The 17,746-nt window shown below is 56.4% G+C and overlaps 8 protein-coding genes across 8 annotated transcripts; 4 read left to right on the forward strand and 4 right to left on the reverse strand.

Moving 5' to 3' along the window:
- Positions 1–638: 638 nt before the first annotated feature.
- On the forward strand, positions 639–2,724 carry LTR77_003842 (uncharacterized protein; the record flags this gene model as incomplete). The annotated part of the gene is made up of 3 exons (XM_064801097.1): positions 639–1,319; positions 1,365–1,638; positions 1,691–2,724. The coding sequence occupies 3 exons, from the start codon at positions 639–641 to the stop codon at positions 2,722–2,724; spliced, it is 1,989 nt and encodes a 662-aa protein (XP_064661048.1).
- A 174-nt stretch (positions 2,725–2,898) lies between these two features.
- LTR77_003843 (uncharacterized protein) lies at positions 2,899–3,758 on the reverse strand (the record flags this gene model as incomplete). Its single annotated transcript, XM_064801098.1, has 2 exons — positions 2,899–3,338; positions 3,392–3,758. The coding sequence occupies 2 exons, from the start codon at positions 3,756–3,758 to the stop codon at positions 2,899–2,901; spliced, it is 807 nt and encodes a 268-aa protein (XP_064661049.1).
- A 440-nt stretch (positions 3,759–4,198) lies between these two features.
- LTR77_003844 (uncharacterized protein) lies at positions 4,199–4,975 on the forward strand (the record flags this gene model as incomplete). Its single annotated transcript, XM_064801099.1, has 1 exon — positions 4,199–4,975. One exon carries the CDS (start codon positions 4,199–4,201, stop codon positions 4,973–4,975), a length of 777 nt encoding a protein of 258 aa, XP_064661050.1.
- A 39-nt stretch (positions 4,976–5,014) lies between these two features.
- On the reverse strand, positions 5,015–7,192 carry LTR77_003845 (uncharacterized protein; the record flags this gene model as incomplete). The annotated part of the gene is made up of 6 exons (XM_064801100.1): positions 5,015–5,279; positions 5,348–5,432; positions 5,535–5,750; positions 5,804–6,084; positions 6,137–6,364; positions 6,420–7,192. The coding sequence occupies 6 exons, from the start codon at positions 7,190–7,192 to the stop codon at positions 5,015–5,017; spliced, it is 1,848 nt and encodes a 615-aa protein (XP_064661051.1).
- Positions 7,193–7,618: 426 nt separating this feature from the next.
- On the forward strand, positions 7,619–9,537 carry LTR77_003846 (uncharacterized protein; the record flags this gene model as incomplete). The annotated part of the gene is made up of 5 exons (XM_064801101.1): positions 7,619–7,837; positions 7,900–8,262; positions 8,338–8,383; positions 8,438–8,816; positions 8,874–9,537. The coding sequence occupies 5 exons, from the start codon at positions 7,619–7,621 to the stop codon at positions 9,535–9,537; spliced, it is 1,671 nt and encodes a 556-aa protein (XP_064661052.1).
- Positions 9,538–9,945: 408 nt separating this feature from the next.
- SIN3 (Transcriptional regulatory protein sin3) lies at positions 9,946–15,029 on the reverse strand (the record flags this gene model as incomplete). The annotated part of the gene is made up of 4 exons (XM_064801102.1): positions 9,946–10,563; positions 10,622–13,264; positions 13,401–14,763; positions 14,950–15,029. The coding sequence occupies 4 exons, from the start codon at positions 15,027–15,029 to the stop codon at positions 9,946–9,948; spliced, it is 4,704 nt and encodes a 1,567-aa protein (XP_064661053.1).
- A 547-nt stretch (positions 15,030–15,576) lies between these two features.
- On the forward strand, positions 15,577–16,140 carry FCY1_2 (cytosine deaminase; the record flags this gene model as incomplete). The annotated part of the gene is made up of 3 exons (XM_064801103.1): positions 15,577–15,738; positions 15,795–16,060; positions 16,113–16,140. 3 exons carry the CDS (start codon positions 15,577–15,579, stop codon positions 16,138–16,140), a joined length of 456 nt encoding a protein of 151 aa, XP_064661054.1.
- A 13-nt stretch (positions 16,141–16,153) lies between these two features.
- On the reverse strand, positions 16,154–17,439 carry HEM12 (Uroporphyrinogen decarboxylase in heme biosynthesis; the record flags this gene model as incomplete). The annotated part of the gene is made up of 3 exons (XM_064801104.1): positions 16,154–16,248; positions 16,297–16,362; positions 16,413–17,439. 3 exons carry the CDS (start codon positions 17,437–17,439, stop codon positions 16,154–16,156), a joined length of 1,188 nt encoding a protein of 395 aa, XP_064661055.1.
- Between the last annotated feature and the right edge of the window lie 307 nt (positions 17,440–17,746).

A 17,746-nucleotide genomic window follows, 5' to 3' on the forward strand; every position in this document is an offset into this window, starting at 1 on the left:
TCGGGGCCCACCATCTGGGTACTCGCCGTATTGCAGCTGAGTTATGCAACTCAGCGGATGTAAGTTGGCATCCCTCGGTAAGGGTAGCTTTAGCAGCTCTGCTGGTGCGGGGCCCGGTTGGCATGTTCCTGCTTCTTGGGCTCGGTGCTGAAGGCCGGTATGCAGCAGAGCAACTTTCCAGACACAGTTTGTCGTCCAGTGTGGATGCTGAGTGGCCAATACTTGATTGTTTTCACCGGTCGTCATACGCACTGCTGCGGCTGCCCCATCGCGACTTGAGCACATGCATGGTCGAGCGGGCAACGCCGTCTTGTCGCGGCAGTGCATATATAACGAGCAATTTGCGCGAGATGGGACCTAGCCATTACCAACGTTATTGAATGCAGAGGTAGTTATGAGTTGAGAGCAAGAAGCAGCAGCAAGTTTCGAGGAGCGTGTCGATGCCGAATGTGGTTAGTAGTTTCGGCTGGTCCCGGCCCCGAACTCTATCCCAGTCTATCACGTGAAATCGGCACGTCAACAACACGTCGGGCTCCACCAAAAAAGCTGGACTGCCATGGAAGTCTCGAACACAGCGAGATCTATGGCCATCTCCTGTGATTCTCTCACCCGAGACTACATCCCACTTCGGTACGAAGATGGGACAAGATGATGATCAGCAGCCCGTCAAGAAGACGCTCAAGTCTCTTTTCCACTTCAACTTCTACCGCATTCATCTCCTATACTTCATCCTTACAATTCTCATCACATCAGTCATTCTCTATGGCAGCAACACAGCTTCTTTCCAGATCGGCTACGCCGACGCTCTTTTCCTGTGCACTTCTGCAATGTGCAATACTGGGCTCAACCCGGTCAATATCAGCAGCTTGAGTGGCTTCCAGCAATCTATCTTGTTCGTGCTGATGTTTCTGGGAGACCTCACCACGGTTACCATATCGGTTGTCTATATCAGGAGATACTTCTTTTCGAGGCGCATGTCAGAGCTGGTTCAGGAATCAAACGCGGCACGACGGGTTGCGGAGGATATCGAGGACCAGCCAGAGGGCTCTGGTGGTAACGGATCTTCTGGGAGGAGTCGTTCGCACGACTGGACTCCGGCGAAGAACCAGGCTGAGCATAGCGGACGAGGCGAACGGGAGCCATTGAGACCTCGCCGGAAACGTGACGCACCGCTGGCTGACACGCACTTGGCCGGGTATGGTTCTTTTCCTGCACCATGGCACTCGAGTCGGGTCAAGAAGAGCTTCGACTGGGGTCATGGGCGACCGGAACCGCATGAGCATCACTATCTGTCCTTCCAGCCAAGGTTGGACCATAAGGTGGGCAGCACCCCCCAAAGACATGGCAGCGGCTGACGATTGTAGGGACGCATCACCCAACTCGACGAACATCAACGCAACGAGCTGGGCGGTGTGGAGTATCGAGCGTTGAAAGTCTTGAGCTGGCTCCTCCCGCTCTACACGCTCGGCTGGCTCCTGGTCGTTGTGGTGGCGCTGACTCCGTACGCTACGCTCGCCATTCCAAGCGAGATTCGTAATGCACAGTACCCAACGATCAACCCGATATGGTGGGCCATCTTCACGAGCCTGTCGAGCTACTCCAATAGCGGGCTCAACTTCCTCAACTCTAGCATGATCCGTAAGTGAGGCTCATTCTCCCAACCACAGATCAATACTGATAGAAGACCCAGCACTGCGCCGTGACTACTTCGTCCTGATCCTCACGGGGACAGCCATCTTAGCAGGCAACACCTTGTACCCTGTTTTTCTGCGTCTTGCGGTCTGGACGCTGTCGAAAGTGGTGAGGAAGCAGACGGAGCTTCATCACTCGTTGAGCTTCTTACTGCAGCACCCTCGCAGATGCTACCTCCTTCTCTTCCCCGGCAAGAGCACCTGGAACCTGTTCATAGTCCAAGTTTCAATCACACTGGTAACCTGGATCTTCTGGATCCTCCTCAACATCGACCAACCGATTGTCGACCCTGGCTTTGGCGGCGGGCAACGCGCAATGGATGGCCTATATCAAGCGTTGGGTCTGCGATCTTGTGGGTTCTACATCGTCGAAATGCGCTACATGGCACCAGCTCTACAGTTCTTCTTCCTGGTCGTCATGTACATCTCAGCATACCCCATCATCATGTCTCTCCGCTCGACCAACATCTACGAAGAGCGATCACTCGGACAAGACGACCGGAGCAAGTACGCCGTGGACGACGAAGGTAGACCGAGGCAGTCTCAGTCACAGCTTGGAGTGCACATCCGCCAACAACTCGCCTACGACATCTGGTGGCTTATCGCAGCGGCTTTCCTAGTCTGCATCATCGAACACCAGGAGCTGCGCACAGAAAAGCCGGGCTTCACGATTTTCAGCGTCATGTTCGAGACGGTCTCAGCGTACGGCAATATCGGGCTCTCTCTGGGCGTCCCTTATAATTCTTTCTCGTTCTCTGGCGCATGGCATGTGCTGTCTAAGCTCATTCTTCTTACGGTAATGCTTCGTGGCAGACATCGCATCTTACCATATGCGGTTGACCGTGCGGTGCTTTTGCCGGGAGAGGAACTCATGGAGAAGCTGGATAGGGAGTACTCGACTACGGATGATCATCGATGGCAGCAGACTGAACGAAGGATTCGAGAGGATGAGCGCGGTGCTCAAGCGGAGATTTCTGGTGAATCCGGACAGCAGGACCCGGAGCATGGGCAGCAGTCAGGCAGTAATGGTTGAGGCACGGTGCCTCACGAAGCTTGGCCACATGTCACAGCGCTGTTGCACAATCTAGACTTCACGAAGTAATGGCAAGGTGCCACGCTGTCTAGATCAAGCCTCCCAGCTACCGACTACTTTGCTGGAAGATATCCCAGCACGGCTGAAAAGAAAACAAGTCACCGCACAACCTCGTTAAAGTTTCGCCGGCCTACTGGAGCCACCTCGACCCTTCACAGCCTCCAAAAATTCCAACACTGCCGCATTAAACGCCTCCGGCTGATCCATATTCACCGCGTGCCCCGCACCAGGAATCACCACTTTCTTACAGTCCGGGATCTTCTTCGCCATATACTCCGCCGCATTCAGGAAACCCTTGTCATCCGCACCTACCACAACGAGCGACGGGACTTTGATCGCTGGCAGAGCGTTGATCACAGAGTCGTCCCGCTGCGCCAACATGCCTCTCGCCGCCATCGCGAGGCCTTCCGCATTGCGGTGTTTGACCTGCGCACGCTCTGGCGTGGAGTTCTGCAACTGTTTGAGGCCTTCGCGGTCGAATTGGTCGGCTGTTTCGTTGGCGTACTTGTTCCAGCCTTCGCGGGCTTTGGAGCTTTTGAAGCCGGGGCCGGTGTCTGTACTGCATCAGCAATAGATCTGATCGCAGGCGAACGATCAGAGGTCGTACCTATGATTAATAACGCCTGCACTCTTGCTTCATGGACACGATAGAACGCCTGGCTCATGTAACCTCCTAGGCTCAGGCCTCCGACGATGGCGGAGCTGCCCTCGCCGCATATATGATCGAGCAATGCAGCCATGTCTGCTACAGTATGTGCTTCGCTGTAGACGCTCTGATCATCGGGGTAGGCGCTTCGGCCATGACCGCGCATGTCCCAGATGATGAGCTTGAAGCCTGCCTTGGTGAACGCATCAACCTGGCCTTGCCACATGGCAGAGGTGGAAGAGTAGCCATGGGTGAGGAGCAATGGGGTGCCTGAGCCGTGGACTTCGTAGTAGATTCGAGTGCGGTGTTCGCGTTTGAGGAAGGGCATGTTGACGTTGTGGAAATGGTATGCAGAGGTAGTTTCACAGAGCCACTTCGCTCAGCTTTCGACTCTCCATCGAGCTATACCAGCGCTGTCAATGTGCCTAGGTACCAACCTGCTCGGCAACCTCGAGCGGGGTGAGCCCAAAGAGGCAGGAGCAGAAACCGCCCTGCATTCGTCCTCTAGACCACTGGCTTTACAGATCACTACAGAACATGATAGAAAGAATTCGCAGTTGTATTTGAGCCATCAACATTCACGCATACGTCCACCCTCGTCAACATAACATTTGAGCGGACCGAGGCTGATGTTGGTCGGCCTCCCGAAGTCGGCGAATCACCAAGAGGACTGTACGCTTCCATTGACTTGGAGATCTTCTTTTCTTCGACTCGGTAGAAGTGCAATCCGCCAGCGGATGTCACCTCAGTAGCTCAACGAGACCCAACATGGCCAGCGCCGTAGCAAACCTCCGCGCAGTCAATGCAGGCAACGCCAGGTTCAACAACGAAGCTCTGTCCTGGGACTCCCGCCCCTTTGTCAACGAAGCCAGCCAAGCCGCCGCGAAAGCCATTACCGCGAAGTGGAAAGCTATTGACTGGCATCCCAAGCAGGTTCTCGAGATCGGCTGCGGGACTGGCATATTGTCCTTCCTGATCGCACCGCATGTCGACCGAGTGGTGGCGGTAGATGCTGCGGAGGGCATGATCGACGTCCTGAAGCAGAAGATCGAAAGGCCAAATGCACCGAAGAACATCCTACCCGTGGCGGTTCTGCTAGAAGATCCCGAGGACGGGAGTCTTCCGCCTGCTGATGCCGGGAAGCCAGACGGAGAGAGGCAGAAGTTTGACCTGATCACATCGCATTTGGTCCTCCATCACATTCCCGACTTGAAGGGCGTGCTCGAGACGATGCTCGGCTGCCTTGCGCCTGGTGGGCGGGTAATGTTGACGGATTTCCAGGATTATGGGCCTGAAGCGAAGCGCTTCCATCCGCAGTCGAAGTTTGAGGGGGTCGAGAGGCACGGGATTAATGGTGAGACGATGAGCGCGCTGATGAAGGAGGTCGGCTTCTCGAAGGTCAGCGTACAGCCGGAGTGGAGTATGCCGAAGACGGTTGAGAAGTTTCCGGGAGAGTTTGGTGCGGAGGGAAAGCCAGCGGATGGTTCTCAGGGGGAAGAGGTGGATGTGCCGTTCGTTCTGTGCTATGGAGAGCGTCCTGGATAGCTTCAACGTAATAACGACAGTCTGTCTGACCTGAGAGGGTTATATCGTCACATCCTGCCCGGTCGGGAAATTCCAGAACAACTCGTTGTCGATGAAATCCAGGTCGAACATCCCTGGGAATCCTGTGCTGTCCGCGGCCGCTGTAAGCTCGTTGACTGGTGGCTCTCCGTCCACGCGATTCAGTCTTTGCACAAGCGATGCCCGAGCTGCCTGGAAGAACTTGCAGAAGAAGGAGAACGTGTTGTCCCCAGAGCCCGTACTTAGCAGAGGGGCCGCCTGTGCGAACTTCTCCGTCATGCGATCACTGTCGCGTACAACCAGCAAGGTCAGTATAGTACCCATTCGAGTTCATGCTTGGAGAAGGGCGCTTACAGCAGTTCGACCACATCAACGTGAGATCGGAAGAGGTCCTTGTCCCAGCCTGGCTCATCCAATGTAGCAAGCTCGATCAGAGCTCCTATGTCCAAAGATTAGCAAGCTTCTCGGACCTCTACATAATTGGATAACCCCTCAGAGTACCGCATAGCACTGCATGGGATCTCAGAGAAATTCCTCTTACCTAGAAAGTGGACCTTCTGCGTAGTAACAGTGAAACTAAACCCCCTATACGTGGTCGGTGACAGCGTGAAGAAAACATCGAGCCACGTCTTAGCAGTCTGATAAGTAGACCAGCGGCGTTTGGTTCGAGCGGGATCTACTGTGCCTGCGTGAGCTCCAAGAGGGGCAAGATCAAGTATGTTGATCCGATTGATCAGATAGTGGAGCTGGACGGCCTCTGGAAATACTTTAGTGATAGGCTCCGCTGGTAGTCGGAGACAGAATGCCTACCTTTCGCCCAGACACCGGCTGGAATGCTGTTCTTCGCCGCCTCGAGCTGTGTGTGGAATATGTCTACGAACGCGGACGATGGCAAAGTCGTATGTTCCGATCCCAGAGCCGCGTCGTAGTGGCTCATGGCCACGGCCCTTTCCACGATCAACTGTAGTTGAACTTGATGTGCGAGAACGGTGTCCCCGTCCCACTCAGGGCTCTCCTTGAGCTCGCGCAGTATGTCGCCGAAGTATGGTGTCCATCGAAGTGAGTCGATGCGCTGGAGGTAGAAAGAAAGCCTAGAGTCTTCATCAGCATGATTCATCCGAAGATGAACGGCTCGGAACCTACATCGAGACGAGGAGGAAAGCACCAACAGCCGCTCTTTTGGCTTCCTTGGTCCGAGGATACGCGAGTCCAGCGTACTTGTGCGTTGTCACGCCTAAAGTCTGGTGGACAGGTAACCTGAGCTCTTGTCGGTTGAGCTGGAGATCGAAGACCAGCGATAACGCCATCTGCGTCAGAAGAGCCAGCGAAAGCTTGACCGATCCATCGTCACACTGGCAATGTAGATGATACCTGGTAGACCATTCAGTACAAATTTCTCATTCAATCAGAGTCTCGAGGTCCTTACCAGCCCATGAAAACAAGCAAGCCGAGTAGGAGATCGAGCGACTTTTCCGAGTCCATGACCATAGCCTGTGCGATCTCGCGCCTGACGACCTCTCCGAGTGACCGTTGTTTGACCGACGAGTGAGATGCTAGAAGCACGATATTGAGCCAAAGAAACGGCCGATGCAGCCTCAGTTGCTCCGCGGTCATGTCGGGCGGTAGGTGAATCGCAGGGAACCATGGAGAAAAGCGTGTCCTGAACTCTGCTAAATTTTCCTCTGCTTCAGTGACCGATAGGCCTGCCAGCTTCCATACACGGTCCGCTCTGGCGGCAGCAAAGGGCGGTGGCCCGAATTCTTGCGGAAACCCATTGCTGGCGGCGGCAGCGCCCTTCTCTGCATAGTTGACAAGCAGTTCGCCGCTGTAGCGATTGATCCCAGGCTCTGCTGGGGGGTTGGCGACCGAGAAGTGTGATGAGAAGCTGGCCGACGAGGCGTCGGAAGCAGGAGTGATTGGACCTTCTCGTGGCTTCAACGAAGCGAGCACCTGATCCAGCTTCTCCTCGAGCCTGGCTGTTCTGCTGCTGTCATCGGGGGTGTCGTCGGAGATTTCGTCGTTCTTACGAGAATCGAGACGACGTCTTTTGGTATCCGTTGGCCGACACTCCTTGTTGAGACGGTTACAGCGTTCGCAGCGAGCCTGACCGGTCCTGTAAAAGCACTTGCACTTCGCTCGAACACAAACAACACACGACCTGCCGTACGGGGCCGCAATGCTACCAAACGAGTCTTCCATTTCCAGGAGAACGTTTTCAGAGCCTGTCGAGTGCGTTGGAAGTCCAGAGGACAACAAGGTCTTCGAAGTCCTACCTTCACTGTTCAGCCGTCGAAGGAGAAGGCAACAACAGGAGTTCGGACTTCAGTCAACGAAGCCCAATGGACTTCAGGGAGCCCGCCCCCGTTCCACGCCTTGCTTAGACAACAAACAACCACAGCGACGGCCTTTCAACCCTTGTACTTTTCGAAACCCGTCGGTACAGTGGTAAGTGAAATAACAACGTGAGTGGTAAGTGAAGCACGTACGTCCGTTGGAGGCAACACTTAAGTACAAACATTTCTTCCTTGACTCTTCCAAGACCACACCCTCCAGCGACTTCTTCGCTTCAACAAGGTTGTCAAAGTCTCCTGGTCTCAAAGAATATACCTGCTCAGCTGCAGCAACATGTCTTCCGCAGCCTCAATCATGAGTCTCGAGAAGGCCGAGAAGAAAGAAGAGCCCTCAGCAACACCCCTACCCTTACCAACCGACGTCGAGAAGCAGCAGCCTGAACAGCCACCAGCCCAACCAGAGTATGTCACCGGCTTCAAGCTATGGACGATGATGGCCGGCGTCACGCTCGTCTGCTTTCTCATGCTCCTCGACATATCAATCGTCAGCACAGTATGCCCCAATCAGCACCACTCTCTCGGAGAACGGAACAGCTTCGCTAACACTACCTACAGGCGACCCCAAAGATCACCAGCGACTTCCACTCTCTCACCAACGTCGGCTGGTACGGTGCCGCCTATCAACTCGCCAGCGCCACCCTCCAACCTCTAACGGGGAAAATCTACACCCAATTCAACCTAAAATGGTCCTTCTTCGCCTTCTTCCTGGTCTTCGAGATCGGCTCTCTGCTCTGCGGCGTTGCTACATCGTCAAACATGCTCATTGTCGGACGAGCCGTAGCAGGCATAGGCGGCTCCGGACTACAGAACGGCGCCATCACAATCATCACCAACGCTTCGCCAATGCACAAGCGTCCAATGCTTCTGGGCGTAGTCATAGGGTTCGGTCAACTCGGCCTGGTCGCTGGACCGCTTATCGTGAGTATTACCGACAAGCATCAGTGTGGCATCCCACGTTCTCCAAAACAGCACTGACACCACATCACACACCAGGGCGGCGTGCTAACCGAATTCGCATCTTGGAGATGGTGCTTTTACAGTCAGTACCTACTATTGCTTCAATCAACGACGTTCTTGCCTAACAACCGAACAGTTAACCTCCCCCTCGGCGCCGTCGTCGCCGCCCTCCTCGTCTTCACGCCCGTGCCCGAATCCATCCCCAAACCGCCCGCCCGCTCCGTCCTCCCAACCCTACACCACAAACTCGACCTCGTCGGCTTCAGCATCTTCGCCCCCGCCGCGATAATGCTCCTCCTCGCCGTCCAATGGGGCGGCAACGCCTATCCCTGGGACAGCTCCGTCGTCATCGGTCTCCTCTGCGGTTCTGTCGCCACAGCGCTCGTGTGGGGCGTGTGGAACTACCGCAAAGGCGACGATGCGATGCTGCCGTTCCCCATGCTGCGGCGTCGGAACGTTTGGACTAGCTGTTTGGTAGGTGGATCATTAGGTGCGGCGATGTACTGCAATTCCTAGTACGTCCTCCTTCTCCCACCCCAAAACAACTCCCAAGCTAATATGAAGCGGCAAAGCTATCTACCAATCTACTTCCAAGGCGTGCGCAACAAATCCCCCGCCATCAGCGGCGTCTACCTCCTCCCCTCCATCCTCTCCCAACTCATCTCCGGCGTCGCCGTCGGCAAACTCATGGGCGTATTCGGCTACTACCTCCCCTGGGGCGTGGCATCCGGCGCTCTCCAAGCCATCGGCTACGGCCTCCTCTCCACCCTCCACCCCCACAGCAGCGCAGGCGCATGGATCGGCTACCAGATCATCGCTGGCATCGGACGGGGCTTCGCGATGACGATCCCCTTCATCGCGATCCAGAATACGCTCCAACCGGCCCAGATCCCCGTGGCGATGAGTCTAGCCATCGCGGCGCAGACGTTCTTCGGCGCGGTGTTCCTGAGCTTCGCGGACACGATCTTTACCAATAGTCTCCGCTCTCTTGTCGCCAGCACCGTGGGCAGCGCCAACGCAGCGACTGTGGCGCATGCAGGGGCGTATGCGTTTCGGAGAGTGGTGCCGAAGGGCGATTTGGCGGATGTACTGGTGGCTTACTCCAAGTCTATTGATCGGGTGTTCTATATGTGCGTTGGGTTGGCGGGGGCGTGCTTTGTGTCTTCATGGGGTCTGGGGTGGGTCGATATTAGACAGAACAAGCCTAAGAAGGCTGAGGAGGCCAGGGAGAAATGACAGGCTCTCTGCGGCGTGGAGGATGTGGAGGCGAGTCACTGGCATGATCGCCTCATCTGAGGGCATTTGCAAAGCAGAGAAGGGCGACCGACAGACGTCCATGGTGTCAGTCCTTCCGCGTGGAGCAGGGCGACACACGCTAGGACGAGCCTGCAGAGGCAGTAGAGAGACGTAAGATCTCAGAGGAGACAACTAGTCTAAAGCAGCATTGTTCTCCGCGATGCGCAGACTATGTAATCCGAGAAACTAGCACAATCGCTCCACATGCAAGCCTTGCGAAGCGGAGAAAGTATTCCATCCTCGCCAGACACACCATGGTATCATCCCAAACCTCCTCCTTAAACGCCACATGAACCATCCACCACCCCCACCGATCCCATCTTCGCATGACACCCAAGCAAACCCCCCTCAACCATCAACCTCCATCCCCTCGCCCGCCTCCCCCTCAACCACCGCCGCAAACCCCGCCTCCCCCGCCTCAACATCCCCAACCACCCCATCACCAAACTGCACCCACCGCTCCCGCATCTTAGCCCCCCTCTCCGCCGTAGCCTCCTCAGCACTCTGCACGCCGTCCTCGCCACCTTCACGCTCAGAGGGGAGCTGATACACACTATCCGCCGTCCCGGGCTGGAACACCCGGTAGAACTTCCCCACCGCAATGCGCAGAATCAAACTCTCATCACTATCCGAGTTCTGCAGCCGCGAATGCAGACGCACGGCTGCGCGGGCAGCCTCCGAGCCGTCGGAGGCGATGATGGAGTCGACGCCCTCGCCACCACCATCGTGGATCTCAGGCGGGAAGATGTCGGAGTTCGGATCGGCGCCCATGGCGTGGATGTTGCGCGCCAGCAGGACCGGGGTGACGAGGGTGCGGTCGACGCCTTCGGTCGGCTCGGTCTGGCTGTAGCTGGCGATGTAGAAGCGCCATTGGTCCTCGAGGTCGCGGTCGGAGGGGAAGTCTTCTTTGTAGAACCAGTCGCCGTGCTTCACGAGGAAGATCTTTGCCGTCTTCTTGATATCGTCCTACAAGCGCAGTGGTTAGTATGCTCGTGTGGGTCAAACGAGGTGGAGGAAAACATACCCATTCGATGCGATAGGCATCCGCATTGCCAATCAGCTTCTCTGCCGCCTTGCGGTAGTCCATGATCTGCTGCGCACTCGTCTCATTCTTCATGCGATCCTTCTTGAACAGCTGCAGAATGTCCCAGCTGCGATCCTTGCTACCATCTTGCGCCACCATCTGCGCGCCGAAGCGCACCAGCCCCTGCGTCATCTTCTCGAGCTGATACATCGGGTAGCCGTCTTGCAGATAGAAGCGCCTCAAGCACTCCTCGACGCCGTCGTTGACGAACTCCATGTCGCCCCCGAGCACGGTAACAAACTTTTCCATCATCTGTTTGTAGTAATTGGCGTTCGGGCCGATGTCTTCGAAGAACTCCGACGGCAGCTTGTCGTTGATGCCCAGATCTACTGCTGGCTTGGGCATCTTCGCGTGCTTGACAGTCTCGCGGCATGTCGGCTCGGCCAGCTTCAGGCGGTGCAGGCGCTCGTAGAACGTCATGAACATGCGCACGAAGCAAAAGATGGGAGTGTTGGCCCACAGGCGGAAGACGTGCCTCTCCTGTGGCTCCGTGGGAGCGATCTGCTTCGTGCCGGTGTCGTTCTCAATGCTGGGGTGGTCGAGCCAGCGGCGGGATGGTCCTGCGTTGACAGCCGCCTTCTTCTCGGCGCCTTCTTCGGTTGGAGTGCCAACGGCGTCGATAGCCATAGAGTCGTCACCGACCTGGGACGCCACATCTGGTGTGCTCTGACGGGATGCAGAAGTATTGCTGTCCTCGCGATCCTTCCTGCCCATCCTGCCTCTTGGCCCCTTATCAACAGCCTGCCTCAGCAACGTCGTCTTACCATTCTTCCTACCACGCTTCTCGCTCGCGGAGTCTTCGGCGCCGCTCTGGTTGTCGTCACCACCGGCATCGCCATTGACCGGTGTACCACCTATTTTCTCATTAAGCTTGCGATCGAACACATCAACGTCGATGCCAAAGAGCATAGGAATGAACTCGCGCAGGAACGGCTCCAGCCTCGGGTTTTCCGACACATCATGCGTTTTCGCATTAGAGAGGATCAGCCACGTAGCATCGACGACGACATCCCCATCATCAATCCCAAGCTCAATCTGCGGCTTGCCACGAAGGTCGTCCGTCTTGGTCTTGTCGGCACTGCTCTTCATCTCCTCAAACTTGACCGCCATCTCGCCCTGCAGCGCCTTGGTCTGGAATTGGCGACGCTCGTTAACCTTGATGCCAACTGCTTGGTGGTCGAGCGATCGCCAGAACATCTTCTGCGTCTGCTCACGCCAGACCTTCTCCCATTCGCGCTGCGCCAGCTTCCAGGACTCAAGACGCTCCTTGAGGCGGTTGAGCAAGACCGGGATGACGTGGTATGGGGTCGCCATCAGGCTCTCAATGACTTCGGCGCCACGGTCGCGGCCGTAGAGCTTCATGATCGTCCTCTTGTAGATCGCCTCGCTCTGTCCTCCAAGGCCTGGTGGCAACACCAACTCACGCTGCTGCTGAAGGTCCATGCGGCGGAGCTGCTGCGCGTACGGCTCGAGCAACTGAACAGTGCGGTTGGCTGCTTCGATGTTATAGTCGTAGTCGTGACGCTCCTCTTCGATTCTATGAAGAGCTTCTTCGTGAAGGTTCTTACGATGCGCGATGAAGCCGGAGTCCTCAGACGCCCACGTCGGATGCGAAGCCCACTCGTCGTTGAGGACCGCGTTGCACAGCTCGTCTCTGCCAGAGCACACCTTCACCCGCTCCCGCTTGGGCAGCAAACGGTACGACGGACCCAGACCACGGCAGTTGCTGAGACTGATTCTGCCACCGGGTACCATTGGCTCCCTAGCTCTGTTCTCGATGGTGATATCCTTCTCGTCGTAGCCGACAAAGTCTTCAAACCACTTCATGAGATCAGGGTTGCCTCCAATGAACTGCTTCGCGCGGTGAACGAGGGCGGTCCTGTCGATGAAGTCTTGGCTGAAGAGGTTGCAGAGCTTGAGGAACTCGTTCATGACGTTCTTGTTGCCAATGGTCTTCTTCGCGCGCTCGAAAAAGGCAAGCTCCTCCGGCGTGGCAGCGGATGACGTAGTCGGTGGCAGCGGCTCGGGGAGGCGAGGCGCGAGAGTAGGTGAAGATGGCGGTGCCTCATTCGGACCTTTCGCAGCCGGCTGATGAGTCTGCTTGACGCGCTTGTTCGGTTGCGCCCCCGCGCCATACATGCCACCTTTGCCAGCGCTGGGCCCGATCGCGCCGTCAATGTTACTGCCAGCGGTTCCTTGCCTCTCCTTGCGCTTCTTGTTGTTGTTGTCCTTGCCGAGTGGCGTGGGTGCGAAGTTGCCGACCGGTGGCAGGTTGTTGCGACCTTGGTTCGGCGTGCCAATCTGCGTTTCGCGGGACATGACTGGACTGCCGTAGGCCTGTTCGCCGCGCATGTTCGAGTACATGATGCCTTCTTCGGCTTGACGACGCGCGTTCTCTGCTGCTTTCGCCTGCGCGGCCGACTCTGGTAAGAATTGCTTGAAGTCTTCGAGTAGGTCTGGCGCGCCGTCGAAAAGACGAGTGACTTGGCTGTATACGTCTTGGATCGGCTTCGACTCGCGCTGGTAGGTCTGAAGAATTTCGAGGAACTGCTTGTAGATATCTGGATGTGAAGCAAAACGATTCTGATGTGAGAAGCAATGTTAGTTTTTGTTGTGTGAAGGTTGGAGGTAGTGAAGTCGTGGAAGTTGACAATGGGTAGCGGCCATTGTGAAGCAATCATGTGACAGCGCCCAAAAGTTAATTTAAGCCAGAACTCACCTTGATCTTGTTCACATAACTAATGGCATGATTGAACTCAACCGGTCCGCGCTTCTCCATGCCAGCTTGACCAGCCTGGCCATCTGCCATGGGGTTCGCATCTTGTTGTCCCGGCAGCGGGGTCGCTCTTGGTGAAATGCCAGCGCGCAGCCCACCACCTGCTGCAGTCGCGGCGGACACAGCGTTCTGAAGCGAGTTCACTCCACGTTGCTCTTGCTGGTGCATCGACTGTTGCTGCTCTTGCCGCTGAGCTGCTTCAATCGCACGCAGATATGGCGCTTCGGCTGCAGGTACTGGCCTCCCACCCGGACTGAGCGCTCTGGGTGCTGAATGCCCTGGCTGAGGCGTCGATGTGCCATTCGGCGGGCGCAAAGCATCCTGCCCACCGTCTTGATCTGGATGTAAGCGCTGCGGCTGCGGCATGGGAAGGATGCTAGACCCCATGGGCGTCGTCACGCGAATCTCATTCGGATCGGTGCCGGGCCCACACTCGATGCGATAGCCTGGCGGCAGGAAGGTGTTGAAGCCCTGGATGAGCTCCGGGTTGCCATTGAAGAGTGTGCTGACTCTACCAATCACGCCTGGCGTATCGATGGCGCCGCTCTTGAAGTCCTTCATGATGTCCAGGAATCTATTATAGACATCAGGAGAGTCAGCAAACTGCACCTTGACTTGATCAAGATAGCTCAATGCGTCATTGAGAATCGGCTGCTGGCCCTGGCCCTGGCTTTGGCTAGGCTGTCCAGTCTGTTGTCCTTGCTGGCCGGGCTGCTGTGCTCCAGGATGTCCTGGCACCAGTATCGAGGCCTGCATCTGCTGCTGCATGGTGGGTCCTTGGCCTTGGGATGTGGGCTGGACAGGTCCTCCAGGAAACATGTTGGCCGGTCCGTTGGGCGCACCCATTCCCATGGATTGCTGTGAGGGCGGCCCTGGATTCGCGAGCAGACCGTTTGGCCCGTGTACTGAGCGAGGTCCTACAGCTACCGGCTGATGCAAGTGCATAGGCGGAGCCGCCTGCGTCTGATGAGGAGGCGCTTGCTCAAACCGCTGCCGCTCCTGCTGCTCGCGCTGTCTCCTGTCCTCTTCTTCCTTGATATGCGTCTCTTCACGCGCTCTGTCGCGTTCTCGCTCTGCTTGCCCAGGTTGGCCTGTCGCTTGACTGAAACCTGGCAGAGGGAGTTGTGGGCCTTGCGGCGGTGCTTGTTGTGGCCCTTCAGGTCTTCCGGGCTGTCTGGGCGATGACTGGCTGATGCCGGTCAAATTCGCGATCGAAGGAGGTTGTTGGTGGAAGTGTGGAAAGGGACCACTCGGCGGCGGAGGAGGAAGGCCGGAGTGGCCTTGTGGAGGTGACTGCTGACCGGCGCTGTGTGGTGACAATGTCAGTGCGTGTCGTCATGCGCAAACAGAGTGAAGTCGAAGTGAAGTGAGGTTGAGGTGCAGAGTGGAAGGTGCGATGCGGGCGAGCTCTCGCCGTCCGTCACCAGCAACGTCATGCGACAACGATCACATGAAACCTTCGCAAGACATGAACGGGATATTGGTAACTCACCCAAACGCTGGTCTCGATTGGTTTGCTTCTGGATTGCTATGTGCGTTCCCGCCCGCTGGCGGCGGCCACCCGCGCTCCATCTTCCCTTCGCTTCTGTCGACGGCCGAGATCTGCCTCTTGTCTCGCTTCCAATGCGACGGACTCTCTATTCAGCGCAGAACAGTGGTAGCGATCGAAGGAGTCGCGGTGTGGTGGGGTGGAAACGAAGTGGAAGAAGAGCTTCAGCTCGCGTGCAACGCGCACAACAAGATCAGAAGGTTGGGCGCACAACTACTGATCGTTGCACAGATGAGGATGTGTATTCTGCTGCCCGTACGAAGCCACGAGAACTCCGTTCGCCAGCGCAGCCCTTTGAAATATGCAGTTGCCAATGGTTGTTTCGAGACATGCAGTGTGTTCAGACCGACGCCAGATGCAGGAGGGAGGTTCTGATGTGCCTTTCTGCCGTGGGCGGTGTAACGAAACGCAACCCTGAATGACGTTCCCAAATCTGCAGGGTTTGATTGGCCGATCTCGCTCTGTTCCTGAGAGCAGTGGAGTTGAACGGAGATTTTTGACTATGGCGCAGGCAAGGAATGCCGCAGTCGAATCACCATTCCTCACGGCCACTGTATTCACTGAATCAACATGAGCGTCAACGATGCAGGCTTCAAAGCCGCCCTCGAAGAAGCCAAGATCGGTGCCAGCGAAGGTGGTATACCCATCGGAGCGTGTCTCGTAGACAAAGACGGCAAGATCCTTGGTCGAGGCCACAATATGCGCATTCAAAAAAGCAGCGCGATTCTCCATGTAACTATAGACAACTATTCACTGTCATCTCCCGCATCGTTCTAACCCTTAAACAGGGCGAAACATCCGCTCTAGAGAATGCAGGCCGTCTCCCAGCCTCTGCCTACAAAGGCTCCACCATGTACACCACCCTGTCGCCCTGCGACATGTGCACAGGAGCCTGTATCCTGTACAAAGTATCCCGCCTCGTCATGGGGGAGAACAAAACTTTTGTGGGTGGCGAAGAGCACCTGCGCCGAAACGGGATCGAGGTCGTGAATCTGGAGAGCAAGGAGTGCGAGGAGCTGATGGCGAAGTTCATTCGTGAGCATCCTGAGGATTGGTGAGTGCTGACGCGAGGTGCGACTGGAGTGCTTGCTGACAGTCGATGACAGGGACGAGGATGTTGGTGTCGGCAAATGAGCCTCGAGGACAGCTACCAGTCGGCATGCAGAATATTCCTCTCATGCATGCGTTGCTCGGCGGCGGCAATGCCATTGCCATTGGGCATAGCCCGTTCTTGGTATTCATCTGGGAGGAGTTGGCATGTTTAGAGCTTCGAGAGTCAGGTGTCTGTACCTGATAGTCTGTGGATCTCCTCGAAGAAGAACTTGAGCTCGTCGGGCTTGACACCGGGTGTTACGCCTGATTGACACGTTAGAATCGACCTGAAGGGACAAGGCAACATATCATACCATGACCAAGATTCGCGATCCAGCCTTGCTTCCCACCTCCAAACCCCTGGACCATGGTCTTTACGCACTCAGTGATCGCTTCTCTCCCACCGTACAGCACACCCGGATCCGCATTTCCCTGCACCACCTTGCCATGCTTCTGCGCCACCTCATACGCCTGCTTCGGATCATGCAACCAGTCCAGCCCAATAACATCATACCCCGTCTTACACAAATCCTCCAACGCATACCACGCCCCCTTCGCAAACACGACCATCGGCACCTTCTCCTCCCCCAACTCCTCCAGCCTCTTCGGCAGCCGATCACAAATCCACTCCAGATACGGCATCGCCACATCCCTAAAAACCGCCGGCGACAACTCCCCAGCCCAACTATCAAACACCTGCACAATCTGCGCGCCCGCGACAACCTGCTGCGCCAAATACTCCACACACAGCTCCGCAATCTTCTGCAACAGCTTCTTCGCCTCGGCATTGTACTTGTACACCCACGTCTTGACCACCTGGAACGTCCTGCTCCCTCCCCCCTCCACCATATAACACAGCAGCGTGAACGGCGCCCCGCAGAACCCGAACAGCGGCACGCGACCCGCCAGCTTCTTCCTCGTCATCGTAATCGCCTGGTACACGTACCCCAGCTCCTTGCCCACATCCACCTGCTTCTCCATCACCTCGGTGTACTGCTTATCCCGCGGACTCGCCAGCGGATCCGGAAAATGCGGCCCCTTCCCATCGACCATCACAACCTCCATCCCCATCGCCTGCGGAATCACCAAGATATCCGAGAAGATGATCGCCGCGTCTATTAACCCCTCATACCGATCGATCGGCTGGAGCGTCAAGGTCGATGCGATCTCGGGGTCGCGACAGCATTCGAAAAAGTCCCGCTTGCCCTTGGCTTCGTGGTATTCGGGCAGGTAGCGTCCGGCTTGTCGCATGACCCAGATGGGCGGGCGGGAGACTTTGGCGCCGCGGGCGGTGCGGAGGAGGAGGTCGTTTTGGAGGGGTGGGTGGTAGTAGGATGCCATTGTTGTGGCGGTGGGGAGTGTTATTAGGGGTTGAGAATCATGGGTGAGATGTTGTGAGGGACCAGAAGGGATTGGAGGTTGTGACGCGTTGAAGTTTGTAGAGTGAGGTGGGATGGAAACCGTGGTTGGTGGCGGTGGTGGGGTAGATTCTTCACTTCATCTTCTTTCGCTTACATGTACTGTACACTCTCACCTTAAGATGAAGTCTACTTAGAGCAGCCGCGGGTATAGCGTTGGAGAAGCTGTTCCAGCTGATCTGGTCTGCTTCCATTCACCTTTTGCCTGGTAAAGACTGGCGTCTCTGCCG

Source organism: Saxophila tyrrhenica (genome assembly GCF_035928015.1).
Source record: "Saxophila tyrrhenica strain CCFEE 5935 chromosome Unknown scaffold_5, whole genome shotgun sequence".
NCBI classification, from domain to species: Eukaryota; Fungi; Ascomycota; class Dothideomycetes; order Mycosphaerellales; family Extremaceae; genus Saxophila; species Saxophila tyrrhenica.